This window comes from Monodelphis domestica, chromosome 7 (genome assembly GCF_027887165.1).
Source record: "Monodelphis domestica isolate mMonDom1 chromosome 7, mMonDom1.pri, whole genome shotgun sequence".
NCBI classification, from domain to species: domain Eukaryota; kingdom Metazoa; phylum Chordata; class Mammalia; order Didelphimorphia; family Didelphidae; genus Monodelphis; species Monodelphis domestica.
The window spans coordinates 221,999,287-222,013,689 of NC_077233.1; the positions used below are offsets into that span (position 1 = coordinate 221,999,287).

General features: G+C 42.1%; 1 protein-coding gene across 1 annotated transcript in view; it reads left to right on the top strand.

Moving 5' to 3' along the window:
• Nucleotides 1-14,403, top strand: part of ADAP1 (ArfGAP with dual PH domains 1) — a 183,490-nt gene that overhangs the window by 140,573 nt on the left and 28,514 nt on the right. Inside the window, exon 5 of the mRNA XM_056804318.1 lies at nt 13,296-13,408. Within this exon, the coding sequence (XP_056660296.1) occupies nt 13,296-13,408 (113 nt within the window). The remainder of the gene's footprint in view (nt 1-13,295; nt 13,409-14,403) is intronic.

Consider the following 14,403-nt stretch of genomic DNA (forward strand, 5'->3'; position numbering starts at 1 on the left):
TCTGGCCCAAGAAACCTTCTTTCTTTGGCCAGCAGAGCACGTCAGCAGACCTTGTGCCGGGCGGCTGAGGGTCTGCTCTGGGGGGGTCAGGTCGAAGGGGCATCTTAAAATAAGATGGAGACTCCGTTGTCAGTGTGGTCACTAAGCCATATACAGTCAAAGGGAAGAGGAGAACTATTTCAATCCTTACATCATTTTACATCTGTATCAAGTTAGCTGTCTCATGGACAGCCCCACATTCCAGCCGGTCTGATGGGGATTGGGGATTGCTTTACGTTGGAGAGCTGAAAATGCAGAATTAGCAGCAGTGGCATGTCTCTGTTAGGATTTTCCTGCCCAGACTGTTCTTACTAATGAGGACTAAACCCTTTCAGATGCAGATTTCAGATTCCCATAGCCCTAAACTGCCCAATGCCTCCTTGTGAGGAATTACATTTGAATTGCACACCAGCCCTGTGAGGCAAAGGAAAACTCCTGTAAGATTGGCAGAATGTCGGCTTCAGAATTGGGAATGGAATTGGAATTTCTTCTCATCTGTACCATGTAATCAGATGCTTAATTCAAGGCCGTCTTACTTTGTTCTCCAAATATTCCCCATGTAAATCTGGTCCCCTTCCCTAGACTGTAACCTCTCCCCGAGAAGCTGAGCAGCACGGTTCTCTTTTATTCTTCTCTTCTTTCCCCCAACCCCACTCTGTAAGGTGGGTGGGACACACAGGCGGTACTTGATGGAGACCTGTCAAAGCGGGCCCAGTGGCACACATGCCTACAATCCCAGCTACTGAGGAGACAGACTGGTGCATCTCTTGAGCTCAGGAGTTCTGAGCTGCAGAATTAAGTCTTTTGGGTATTCAAACTAAGGGTGAGGACTACCAGGTTGCCCAAAGAGGGAGTGAACCAGCCTTGGTCAGAAATTAAATAGTGTAGCTCGTTTACCAATCAGAGTGAGATTGAGCCCTCAGTAGACTCTGTGCCCTTTCACTTCCAGCCTAGAAGAGAGAGAGATCTAGTTCCAATGGTAAATAGATAGACAGACAGATAGATGGATAGATGGATGGATAGATAGATGGATAGATGATGGATGGATGGATAGATAGACAAACAGATATGGATGGATGGATGGATGAGAACAGATAGACAAACAGATGGATGGATGGATAGATGGATGGGTAGATAGATCGATGGGTAGATAGATCGATGGGTAGATAGATCGATGGATAGATAGATCGATGGATAGATAGATGAATGGATAGATAGATGGATGGATAGATAGATGGATGGACAGACAGATAGATGAATGGATGGATGGATGAGAACAGATAGACAAACGGATGGATGGATAGATGGATGGATAGATAGATGGATGGATAGATAGATGGATGGATAGATAGATCGATGGATAGATAGATCGATGGATAGATAGATCAATGGATAGATAGATTGATGGATAGATAGATCGATGGATAGATAGATGGATGGACAGACAGATAGATGAATGGGTGGATGGATGAGAACAGATAGACAAACAGATATATAGATGAATAGATGGATAGAGAGATAGATAGATGGATGGATAGATGGAGAGATAGATAAATGTGGGTAGGTAGATAGATGAATAGATTAATTTAATTAATAAGCTAAGATCAAATAAGACAAAAATATTTGTCAACTAACTGAGGCAACATGGTCTAATGGAAAGTGCTAGAGTGAAGACAGGAAGAACTAGTTTTGAATCCTGCTCCCAACCCTTATTAGCTATGAGAACATGGGCAAATCACTTCTATTTAAATCTTAATTTCCTTATCTGTAAAATGGACTAGTAAAACTTATAATACCTACCACTCAGTTATAACGGTCAGATGAGATACTAATACATGAAATTGTATGCAGTCATTTCTTATTTGTGTCCAACTTTTTGTGACCCCATTTGGGGTTTTCTTGGCAAAAATACTGGAGTGCTTTGCCATTTCTTTCTCCAGCTCATTTTACAGATAAGGAACTGAGGCAAACAGGGTTAAGTGACTTGCTCAGAGTCACACATCTAAGAAGTATCTGAGTCTAGACTTGAACTCAGATGACTAAACTCTTTCTGACTCCAGGCCAGACACTATCCACTGAGCTACCTAGCTGCTCAATATATGTAATATATGTAATTAATGTAAAATGCTTTGCAAATATGCAGTCATTATACAAATGCCATCTGATAAGACTACCATCACATAATGTATGGTATAACACTTGGGGAAAAGTCACTTGAAGTCATATCTGACCTTAACAGGAGACCCAGCAACCATTGTGGTGAAGCCCTTTCCTTCTGTGAACAACCCAGTACCTCCCAACCTGGATCTTCTGTATTTAAGTGATTTGCCCTCCTCAGTGCCACCCACTGGTTTCCTTGGCTTCCTTTAAGTCCCAGTTAAGATCTCACCTTTTACAAAAAGTAAACTTCCAACTCCCCGTAATTCTTATTTATCCTGAATATAGTTTATTTGTACACATTCATTTGCTTTTATTCCCCTTTTTAGCTCCTTGAGGGCAGAAGTTGTTTAAAAAAAATTTTTTTAAACCTTCCCTTCCTTCATAGTATCTGTTCCCAAGCAGAAAAGCAGAAGGCTAGGCAATCTAAGTTAAGTGACTAACCCAGGGTCACATAGCTAGGAAGTATCTGAGGCCAAATTTGATCCCAGGACCTCCCTACTCCAGGCCTGGTGCTCTATCCACTGTGCTATCTAGATGCCACCAGAGATTATCTTTTGACTCATTCTGAATCCCCAGCATTTAGCTTGGTACCTGGCATATATATAAGTGCCTACCACTTAATAAATGGTTATTGACTAATAGATTCATGCTGTTCTCCAATCAATGAATGAATGAATCACTTACTCTCTGGGCAAAACACTAAGTAAAGTCCTGAGGACACAAATAAAAATGTTTGAAAGGTCTTGCCCTTAAGGAATGCACAGTTCTAATGAGGAAGGCAGTACCTATAGGATGATGTATTTAGCTAAAAGTCATATGGAAAAGTCCTATGGTCCTTAGGATACAGCAACCAAAAAACCCCTATATATATATAAAATATAAGCATAATATATCATATTATACATATAATATAAAATATAAACATATATCTATAAATAAATAAATATATATATATATATATATATATACATATATATATATATAAAATGCCCCTTCTTTAATGTCATTTCTACTGATAAAATCCTATTGGCCTCTAATGTTGGATCATTTGACAGTGCTAAGGACCTTGGTGAAAGAACTTTCTTTTAAGGATCTTCAAAAGATATGGCTGGAAGGGCAACTAAGTGGCTCAGTGGATGGAGCACCAGGCCTGGGGTCAGCAGGACCTGGATTCAAATCTGGCCTCAGATACTTTTTAGTTGTGTGATCCTGGGCAAGCCACTTAGTCCTGATTGCCTAGCCCTTGCCCTTCTGTCTTAGAGCTATTACTAAGCCAGAAAAGTAAGGGTTAAAAAAAAAAAGATATGGCTATAGTATCAATAGGAACCGTTATCAGGCTGTGTCTCTATGCTGGCTGCTGTTACTCTATTTGGGCTCAGGGTCCTGGGCTTTTTCCATCAGAGTATGAGGGGAGATGATGGTTGAGGCATATTGGTATGTGACTGGTACCTGCTACTTCCTGTCTGCCCCTCAGAGTGCCCTGTTGCCTCAGCTAGGTTGACTTCTCTGACCTGTGGCGATAATTAGTTGGCAGTTGGTAGGGATGGCTATCTTCTCTGCAAGCTCTGAGGACTGGAAGCAGGACCTGTGGTCCGGCGGGCAGAGGTGCCATCGTTACCACAGATTAGTCCTGTAATGTGCCAGTTGGTGACAGTCAGCAGTTGTGATGAGCAGTAAGTGGGCCTGGCTTGGCAACTCCCCCAAGGACCAAACCACTCATCAGAATTTCTAGGGAGTCTCAGTCTTTGTTGCTCTCCCTATAAACCCCACAACCTATAGATTCCCCAACAAATACCAAGGTAGAGAGCTTTCAGAGTGGGTCTTCTGTTGTCCAATACCTCCTCTCTCTGCAATGAAGCTATTCTCGGCTGGAGGCTCCCTAAGAATAACTTCTGATTTCTAGCAACATGTGACTACCACCCAAGTGGAATCGACTCCAGACAGCTAGACAGACGCCACATACTGACTGACTTCTTGGGGCAATTGGGAGGGGGGGGAGTGGAGAATGAGCTCAGCCTGTACTAGTCAGAGAGGTGGCTCTAAGCTGGATGTGAAAATAACTTCATTATCATTGACTTTTCTAATTTGGGGGCACGTTGTGTGTGGGCTAAGGAGCAGCGTCATCCAGAGTCCCAAGACAAACAACCCGTCATCCCCAGGAGCCACGGCGGTGATGGAGAAACAAAAAGAGCCAACCCTTTGTGCCAAAGAAGCCACAGTGACATGGCTCTTCCCAGAGCAGGGCTTCTTAACTGAAGGGCTGGAGACTTCCCCTCCCCCTCCAGTCCTGTGACAGCTTTATTGCCTTTTACAAGTTTCCATCGATGGCCTCTGTTTCTTATGTCCTCATAGTTATGCCCTTCTTCCCAGAGTCACCACATGTAACAAATCGCATTTTTTAAGGGGAAAATTAATCAGCACAATTGATGGATACATAAAGTCCCAGAACATGTGTAATTGTATAACACCTGTGGACCTCCCACTTCTTTGAAGGGGTGGCTTCTCAGACCATTTCAATTAAGTTCATTAAGGTTGGCATGTCTCCTATGTCTTCATTTCATCCTGTTCAATCTTTTTTTTTTTTAACCTTTACCTTTCTTCCTTCTTAGAACCAATACCCCATATTGGTTCCAAGGCAGAAGAGCCACAGGAGTTAAGTGACTTGCCCAGGGTCACATAACTAGGAAGTGTCTGAGGCCACATTTGAACCCCAGAGCTCTTGTATTTAGGTCTGGCTTTCAATCCACTGAGCCACCCAACTGCCCCCATGCTTGATGTATATAATTTTATTGCATCCCACTTTGGATTGCTTTGGTGTGGGGTGATTTTTTCCCATTTCATTAGTGTAGTTATTGTATATATTGTTGTTGTTTTATCAGCTCTGCTTCATTTCATAAAATAATTTCACTTCAATATAATTGGCTTCCTTTGTAATCCTTTGTGTTTTAGTTCTGTTTTTTTCAAAACATTTCTCAAAAAAAGGAGCCCTTAGTCTACACCAGCCTGCCATGGGAGTCTATAATGGTTTTTCCTCTCCATGATGGCTGCAGGGCTGGGCTGGAAGCAGCAGGTCTGATGACATGGAGCTCACTGCTATTCCCAGAACAAGTCTTGGGTGCAGGGTCCTGAGCTGTCTCCATCCAGGTCGAAGAAGAGATGGTGGTGGTGGTTTGACTTACCTTACTTCAAAGAGTTCCTTGACAAACTGATGAGAGGCAGTTGGCATTCGGCAAGATTTCTGGAGTTTCCCAGGCAAAGTGCTTCTGAATTGTTGTTTCATAACAAGGGTACAGATAGCAGCTCCCCTTCTGAGAGCCAAAGAATGGGTCTGGCTCCTTATAAGCTAGAAAATTCTTCACTTTAAAATACTCAAGTGCTACTGAACCAAGGAAGACTGGGAAATCTTTCTTCTTGTCCAGGAAAGAACCAAAAGAATGGAGAAGCAACTTGAAGGCATTTTAAGCTGGGCTGGAGTCCCATTTATGAATGTGATCACCTGGCATGGTGGAGAATCTTGGCAGCTACAAGTTTTTCCTGGGGCTAGTGCCCGGGTCGGATATTGTTAAGTAGAATAATTGGACCATTGCTTTACACCAAGCAGGGACTTCAAAAGTCAAGGCCAACCCTTCCATTTTGCAAATGTAGAAACCAAAGCCCAGCATGATGACCTGACTTCTCCAGGGTCCCCCACCCCCAGTCTAATGCCCTACCCACTTTTCCACACTACCTCTCTTGAATAAGAATTCTCTGACTGTGTTGCTCTCAAGATGGAACAAACGCGAACTGCCCATAACAGAAACATCCAATTTCAGGTTTTGCTGAGTCATTTCAGTTGTGTCCAACTCTTCCTAAACCCATTTGGGGTTTTCTTGGCAAAGATACTGGAGTGGTTTACCATTTCCTTCTCCAGCTCATTCTACATATGAGTAAAATGGAGTCAAACAGGGTTAAGTGACTTGGCCAGGGTCACACAGCTAGTAAGAGTCAGAAGCCAGATTGGAACTCAGGAGGATGTCTTCCAAACACCAGGCCCAGCACCCTACCCATTGCACCACCTACCTGCCTGTTTTATGTATAATCCTCTTACTCTGTTCTCCTCTTTTTAAGGAAATGCCTATTTTATTTTGTATTGGCTAAGTTCAAACTTTTTTTTTTTTCCCAGTATCTAGAACTGGAAGGGACCAGAGTCTGGTGGCTTGCAACTTTATAAGGAAACTGAGGTCCAGGAGGTTTAATGGCCAGCCTGAACTCACACAGGAAATGGGCTTCAGATGTGGTATTTGAACCCAAGTCCTTTAACTCACAAGCCAGACTCATTTCCCTGGCCCACATGACCTTTGCACAGTTCTGACCACAATAATAGCTGACATTTACATAAATGCTTTAAAATCTCTAAGGTGCTTTGCATTCATTTTCTCATTTAACTCACAACATATCTGTGAGGTAGGACTTGTAGGTATAATTGTCTCCATTTTATATATATTTTATATATAAGGAAACTTATATATACCCAGGGCTAAATGATGTACCCAGGGACAGACAGCTACTAATAAGTGTCAAAGGCATGAGCCCAGGGCTTTCCAAATATAGTTCCAGCACCTCTATCCACTAGGCCATAAGGCTTCTCTGCAGTAATGGTTCTCTGATTGTTATTCCACTGCTCAAAAACCTTCATTGGCTCCCCATCGCTTACCCAGTCCCCTTCAAATTGCTTATTCCTATCATATCAATACACTTTTGCAGATTCTCCATTCTTAGCTTCCCCCATGTGTGCAATGTCTTCCCTGTATCTCTACCTTCTGAAACCTTTCCCTTCCTCCATAAGGCAGCTTAAGTGACACCTCCTCCAGAATGTCTCCCACACACACACACAGTTATTACTGGTTCCCTTCTTAAATCTTTTACATCTTCCTGAGTCCAAATCTGACCTCAGATGCTTCTTTGCTGTGTGATCCTGGACAAGTTCTTTAATCCTGTTTGCCTTAGTTTCCTCATCTGGAAAATGATCTGGAGAAGGAAATGGCAAATGACTCCAGTATTTTGGCCATGAACTCCCTAAACTGGGATCACAGAGTTGGACGTGACTAAACAACAATGGCAAAAATCCATATCAGCTAATTCATAGTGAGGGCCTGTTGAAGCAAATGAACTACTACCATCCTTGTTGGTTTTCTCACCTGGATCCCTACTGCCTTTTATCTCTTCATGAAACGTTAGCTTCTCTTCTTTGCTCATATTTCCATTTTAGTCTTATGATATGAATATTAGCATCTATAGAACACTTGAAGGTTTGCAAAGCTCTTTACAAACAACCCTAGAAGGTAGTGATGGTTGTTGGGTCTCCTCCAAAGAACTGATCGATGACTCACACTGACTCCATTCCAAGGAAACCAGCTTTATTATAAGCGAAAATAATAAGTAAGTAATTAAGATAAGGTGAGGAAAAGAGGTATGATAAGCAAAGGCAATGGGAGAGTCAAGCGCGTTGAGGGAAGAGTGTGCAGAGGTTCTCAGGAAGGCTTTTTTATCGTGTTGGGGCACTTGTTGCCCTGTGCCTCCATGATGGCCCTTTACCCATGGTCCACTTTGGTCTGTGTGACTTTACCCATGGTTCACTCTGTTTGCCCAGTGGAGGAGGGGAGAACAAATTGCAATGGGAATGGGATGCTGATGATATGTTAAGTACCCTGGAGCAACTCTAGGTCAAGTTTTGCTCTTTTCTGCTCAAACTCTAAGGAAAAGAGTGAGTGTGGAAATGGGGCATTGTTTGAACCTAATCCTGTGTGACTGGGAAACTAAACCACCTGTACTTACTGTCCAGAGACCCCAACCAATGACCTAGATTATGTCTAAAAATGGAGTGAAGAGTTCTCTGATAATTGTGAATTTAAGCAACTCATACGGCTCCCATGAAAGATGGCCCCATTCTAATCAACTAGTTGTTATTTCTATGTTCTTTTGATTGTGTACAGCTACTTGGCAGGGTTTGGGAGGTATTTCAGCCCACATCAGTAGATACTATGATTATTATTTATCATCTCCATTTTCCAGATGAGGAAATTAAGGCAGGTAGAGGTTAAATGACATCACCAGGATCACCCAGCTACTAGTATCTGAGAAAGGATTTGAACTCAGGTCTTCTAGTTTCCTAATCTTGTGCCCTGTCTGCTCTACCTAGCAGTGTAGTTTTCTCAATTAGACTGTAAGCTTCCTGAAACCAGACTATCATTTTCTTCTTTATTTTCCCAGCATTCACATGGAGTTGGGTATATAGTGGATCTCTAGTCAGTGTTTGTTTACTCAAATATTCTCTATGGCTTCTCTACACCGTGGGAGAAAATTAATGATACAATAGTTGCCAAAACACACATCAGACAATTATTAAAGGCTTTCTCAACTTTCTGCTATTTAGACATTCCCTCCTGCCCCCTGTCCTTTTCTCTTCTCCTCTTTACTTAGTCACTATCTGGGGTCTGCTACTTCCCTCCTCTTCTCCTTAGCCTCTCTGGGGCTCTTCAGGACTAAAATGGCTGCTTGGACACTGTGTGTGTGCCAGAGGTATGGGAGAGATAAGTCACAGATCATGCTCTGTAGCAAAAGTGTGATTGAAAGGACATAGGCATAGAAATTTGGGGGAGGAAGGAACTCACTAGCACTCCATGTCATTTCCATCTCTTTTTTTTAAAACCTCACCTTCCATCTTAGAATCAATGCTGTGCATTGATTTGAACCTAGGATGTCCTCCCGTGTCTAGGCTTGGCTCTTCATCCACTAGCTGCCCCCCACCCCCACCCCATCTCCATCTCTTGGGCTGCTCCCTGCCCCTTTCCTCTTACATCATCTCTTCTCTAGCTGCACACACCCCACCCCACCCCACCCCTGCCCTTTGTCATGTAGATGTCAGAATATGAGGTGAGCCAACTTTATTTCTGCCCGGTCCCCAACAGTTGTGATACATGCCAGGGCTTCAGAGGAGCGTATCAGTGAATATGGTGTAGTATTAAAAAATTAATATCATACCAAATGTAATATTTAGAAATTGGTTTGGAAATATACTATTAGTTTTTAAAAAAGAAAAGATTGTGGTCACTGTTTTTAAAATAATTAACCCTTAAGTCACGCAGATGATAGTAGCTTTTAACAATAAAATTTTAATGTAAATATAGTCTAAGAAAGAAATAAGGAGGGAAGGAAATAAAAAAATATTTCCTAGCCTATCACCCTAATCCTACCCACCCACAAGAGTGTCTTCTACCTGTGCCACTAACTTCCAGACTGCAGAAAGACTCCTAGCCAAAGACCTCCAGAAAAGCACCCAGCCTCCTCTACAGTCTCATTTTTATAGTCCTCCTTCTCCATGTCACCTCTCTGCACTGGTCTTCCACATGGCAGGAACCAGTCAAAGTCTCTCTGACCCAGACCCCAAACCCCTAGTTCTGAGTCACTAATGGGTTGGCTGAGCTGAGCAGAAAATTCATGATCCTGGGAGGAAGGGACTCCCTTTACACCATGCTAATAGGCCCTCTGGTTCTGTTACCAGAGGTTTGTACTTCATGTGGGCTAGCTTGGCTCAGCTGAAGTCTGGGGAACCATCTGTTGGACTCTTCTTGCCATATAGAAAACCATGGAGTTTGGGGACATCAGTGGACTCGGTGGGGAGTAACATTTTCTACGGAGGGTCTTGAGGTGGGCTTGGAGAGGTCATTAGTGACTGTTGGTGAAATAGGAAGAACAGGGTAAGAGGGCCCAAGAGGGCCTAGGTAGAGGCTGGTGTATTTCACTATAAGTTCTCCTAGGGGATTTTTGCAGGAAAGTAGCAGAACTGAACTTACCACAAGAAAGAGCTGGATTGAAATGCTTGCTTATTAAGGTATTTGGTAAAGCTAGCTAGGGAGAAGTCATGGGCTTAGAGTTAAAAGGGGCTTCTGACATCATCTAGTCACACTCCCTCCTTTTATAGATGAAGAAACAGAGGCCTAGAAAGGATACTTATTTTCCCAAGGTCATAGAAGGAGTAACAGTATCCGAAATTGAACCCAGGTCCTTGAATTTCAAATCCAGCCTCCTTCGCTCTAGACTACATTGCTTACATCTTAATTTAAGCCAGCCTACACGTAGCAGCAAACACAGGATATGATGAGGTAGAATGAATGCAGGTAGAGAAAGATGTGAAGGCTCACTTTAGAATAGGGATTCTTTTTAAATTTGATTAGATTTGTTTTACTTTTCCCCTAATAACATATTAAAACATTTTTAAAATAGTTTTGAGTCTCCAATTCTCTCCCCACCCCCAGGATGATACTCAATCTCATTATAAGACTTTACATGTGCAATAGGATAGCAGTTTAACCATTTTTATGTCATCGATCCTTGTGGAAGCCTAGTGAAATCCATGGACTCCTTCTCAAAAGAACATTTTACCTAGGTGGGTGACCTTGGGAAAGTCACTTAACCCCCATTACCTAGCCCTTACCACTCTTCTGTTTTGGAACCAAGACACAGTATTGATTCTAAGACAGAAGGTAAAGGTTTAAAAGTGGCACAGTGGCTAGAGAGCTAGGCCTGGAATTGGGGGAACCTGGATTCAAATCTGGCCTCAGACTTTTCCTAGCTGTGTGACCCTGGACAAGTCACCCGACCCTATTTTTCTAGCCCTTACCCTTCTGTATTAGAGTTGTTACTAAAATATAAAAAAGAGACTATTTTAAAAATCCATAAACTAAAATGCACAGGATTACAGAGGAAGCCATTTATATCATGTGAAGCTATCACATGAATTGATTCAGAATGAAGTAAGCAGAGCCAAGATGATATATACAATAAATATAACAATGAAATGGAAAGAACAGCCACCCACAAAAACAGTCCAAAGTGGGACGTAACAAATTATAAAGATCAAGCGGGACCTGAATGAAGAGGTATGAGAAGACATCCCCACGTCACCCATGGAGGCAGGAGGTCCACAAGTGTTATAATTGCACATGTTTTCAGACATTTTTCAAAGCATCCATCAGTTGTGCTGATTTTTCCCCCTCTTGAAAAAGTACTATTTGTTATATGGGATGGTGCTCTGAGAAGGAGAGAGGGAAGGGCACTGGGGAGCCCTATGATTGTATGAGAAACAAAACCTCAATAAAAATGATAAAAACATAAATAATGCTATCACAATATTGTTTATTATTTATTATTTACTTGTGTTATGAATATTATTATTATTATAGATTCTTTATTATTTTTAAAAGTTTAGGATCCCCCAGTTAAGAACTCCTGCTCTGGGAGGAGCCATGTAACTATGGCTCATTTGACATTAAGGGCAAGTTCTTTTTGCTTTTCTATCATTATTGTGGCTCCTCGGGCTGGGGAGTTGTCTTGACACTGTGGATACTGCTGCTGAGAGCACACATGGCATGTACCACAATTAGAAGGTAAATGACAATGAAGCTTTTTCCACATCTGGCTTAGAGCCATCTATCTGACTGGACTGGCCATGCTCATTCTCCCCCATTGCCCCCCCAAAAAGTTGCCGCCAAACAGTTAGCTAGTATGTGGCATCGGTCTAGATGCCTGAGGTTGATTCCATTTGGGTGGTTGTCTTGTGTTGCTAGAAATCAGCTGTCATTCTTGGGGTGCTTCTAGCCCAGAATAGCTTGGTAGGGGAGGGTGGGTATTGGAAGAGAAGGTCCACTCAGAAAGCTCTCTATCTCAGTGCTTCTGGAGGAATCTATACTTGTCAAGTTAAAGAAAAGGGGAAAGAAAAACTAGAGGAACAAATGCTAAGACTCCTAGCAATTCTGACTGGTGGTTTGGTCCTTAGGGGAATTGTCCTACTATCTGACGGGGACACATTGCCCCATCCTGATCTGCACCCACTTCAGCTCCACCCCAATAACTCTCACCCTGAAAGTGGTAGGTAAGAAGACCATGGGAGACTTGGATAAGGAGAAGGAGGCCCATATATCATCTCTGTGGCTCAAGTTGAGTCAGTTGCTGTGTTGTCTGCTATCTCTTTCACAGTTTTGATCTCTGTGCAAAAATGAAGTAGCATTTTGGTGTGTCATTTTGTCCTTTTTTTCTAGTGCCTGGTGAATTGTCCTACAATTACAACATCATTATTTTTCCTCTTAAGTGATAGCTGAGAAGCACTTATGTTGAGAGTATTATTAGCTATTTAAAGCCCTTAGAAAAAAAAATACTAAATGGGAAACTTCCCAGGCTCAGTTTAGCTGTATCTACATGGCACAATTAATTATTTAATATTTTCTCTCATTTCAAGAGAAGTGGCTTACTGGGAAAATTTAGAGTCTGAGGACATGAATTTGAACCCTAATTCTCTCACATATTACCAGTGTGACATTTTGTTGTTCATTTGTGCCCAACTCTTCTTGATTCCATGTGAGGCTTTCTTGGTAAAGATACTGGAGCAGTTTTCCATTTCCTTCTCCAGCTCAGTTTACAGATGAGGAAACTGAGCCAACCAGGGTTAAGTGATTTGTCCAAGGTCACACCGCTAGTAAATGTTTGAAGCCAGATTTGAACTCAAGAAGATGAGTCTCCCTGACTCAAGTCCTAGAGACTATCTACCACACCGCCTAGCTGGTCAGTGTGATCTTTAGAGGGGCAAAAATCACTAAATATTAGTACTCCCAGAGGCAGCTGGGTGGCTAAGTGGATTGAAGTACTAGACTCAAATCTGGCCTCAGACATTTCCTGGCTGGGTGACCCTGGGCAAGTCACTTAAACCCCATTGCCTAGCCCTTACTCTTCTTCTGCCTTGGAACCAATAGACAGGATTGATTCAAAAATGGAAGGTAAGAGTTTTAAAAAGAATATATAAATAAATATTAGTACTCCCTGGGCTCAGTTTCCTTTTCTGCAAAATGGAACTAATAATACCTCATAAGGATATTAGTAGGCTCAAATTATATTTATGTACATATTGCCATTTGTGAATAATAAAGCACTATAAAAGTATTGCTACTCTTGTTCTCAGCATCTCAACCAGCTGGGGTCTTAAAGTGGGTTAGATCCTTGGTGAGGAGTAGTCAGTTGTAAACAATTGTGTGTTTCCATCCATACTTTCCTCCTTCTTCCCGTAGGATACCGAGAAGGATTTCTCTGGAAACGAGGTCGGGACAATGGGCAGTTCCTAAGTCGGAAGTTTGTGTTGACTGAACGAGAAGGGGCTCTGAAATATTTCAACAAAAATGATGTAAGCCAAGGATGGGTATGGGGATCAGAAGGGTTGGGTGTTGGGTAAGAGGACTTTCTAACTGGGGACCATTCAACCTGTTGTATAAATGGAGATTCTGAACCTTTGACTTCATTCCCCAGAAGTCCTTAGTATTTCCCAAAATTCCCTATAATCTCTCCTTCGTCTCCATGTTGGTGAGATCATGTTGTTGGTATTTAACTGGCGGTAACACTTCCCACTCCCTTTTTTTTTTTTGGCATGATACAGCAATCAGCAGTGATCATGGTGAGTGGGGATTTTCAAAAATGGCTAACCAGCCATGGGCACATGGTTTTTATTTGTATCCTCTTTATTCCTTGATTTCTAATGATCTTTAATAAACTTCCAAAACTATAATATTTTTATTATTAGAGATATAATTATAATTTATATATATATATATATATATAGAGAGAGAGAGAGAGAGAGAGAGAACGGACACACTTTGTGTAATATATATATATATATATATTACACAAAGTGTGTCCGGTCTCTGCCTGGGACACAGCTTCCTCCTTTTCCAAAGTAAAGAAGAGTCTTGGTCTCCTTCTGCCCCAAGTTCCTCTCAAACACCTCAGCAGGAACAATCTGAAACTGAGGGTCTCCCTTCTTTCCCCCAGCCTAAGCTGGTGACTAGACTAAGACAAAATGCTTGGAGCTTTCTCTACCTGAGCTACAGAGATTTGGAGAGTTGTGGGTTTAAAGAATATTCACGTCAGGGGCAGCTAGGTAGCACAATGGATAGAGCACAAGAATTGGAGTCAGGAAGTTTTAGGGTTCCAATCTGGTCCTAGACACTTCCTAGCTGTGTGACTCTGAGCAAGTCACTTAACCCCAGTAGCCTAGTCTCTCTTCATGACCTTGTTTGGGCTTTCCTCAGGAAAGATACTAGAGAAATTTGTCATTTCCTTCTCCAGTTCATTTTACAGATGAGGAAACTAAGGCAAACAGGGTTAAGTGGCTTGTCCAAGGTC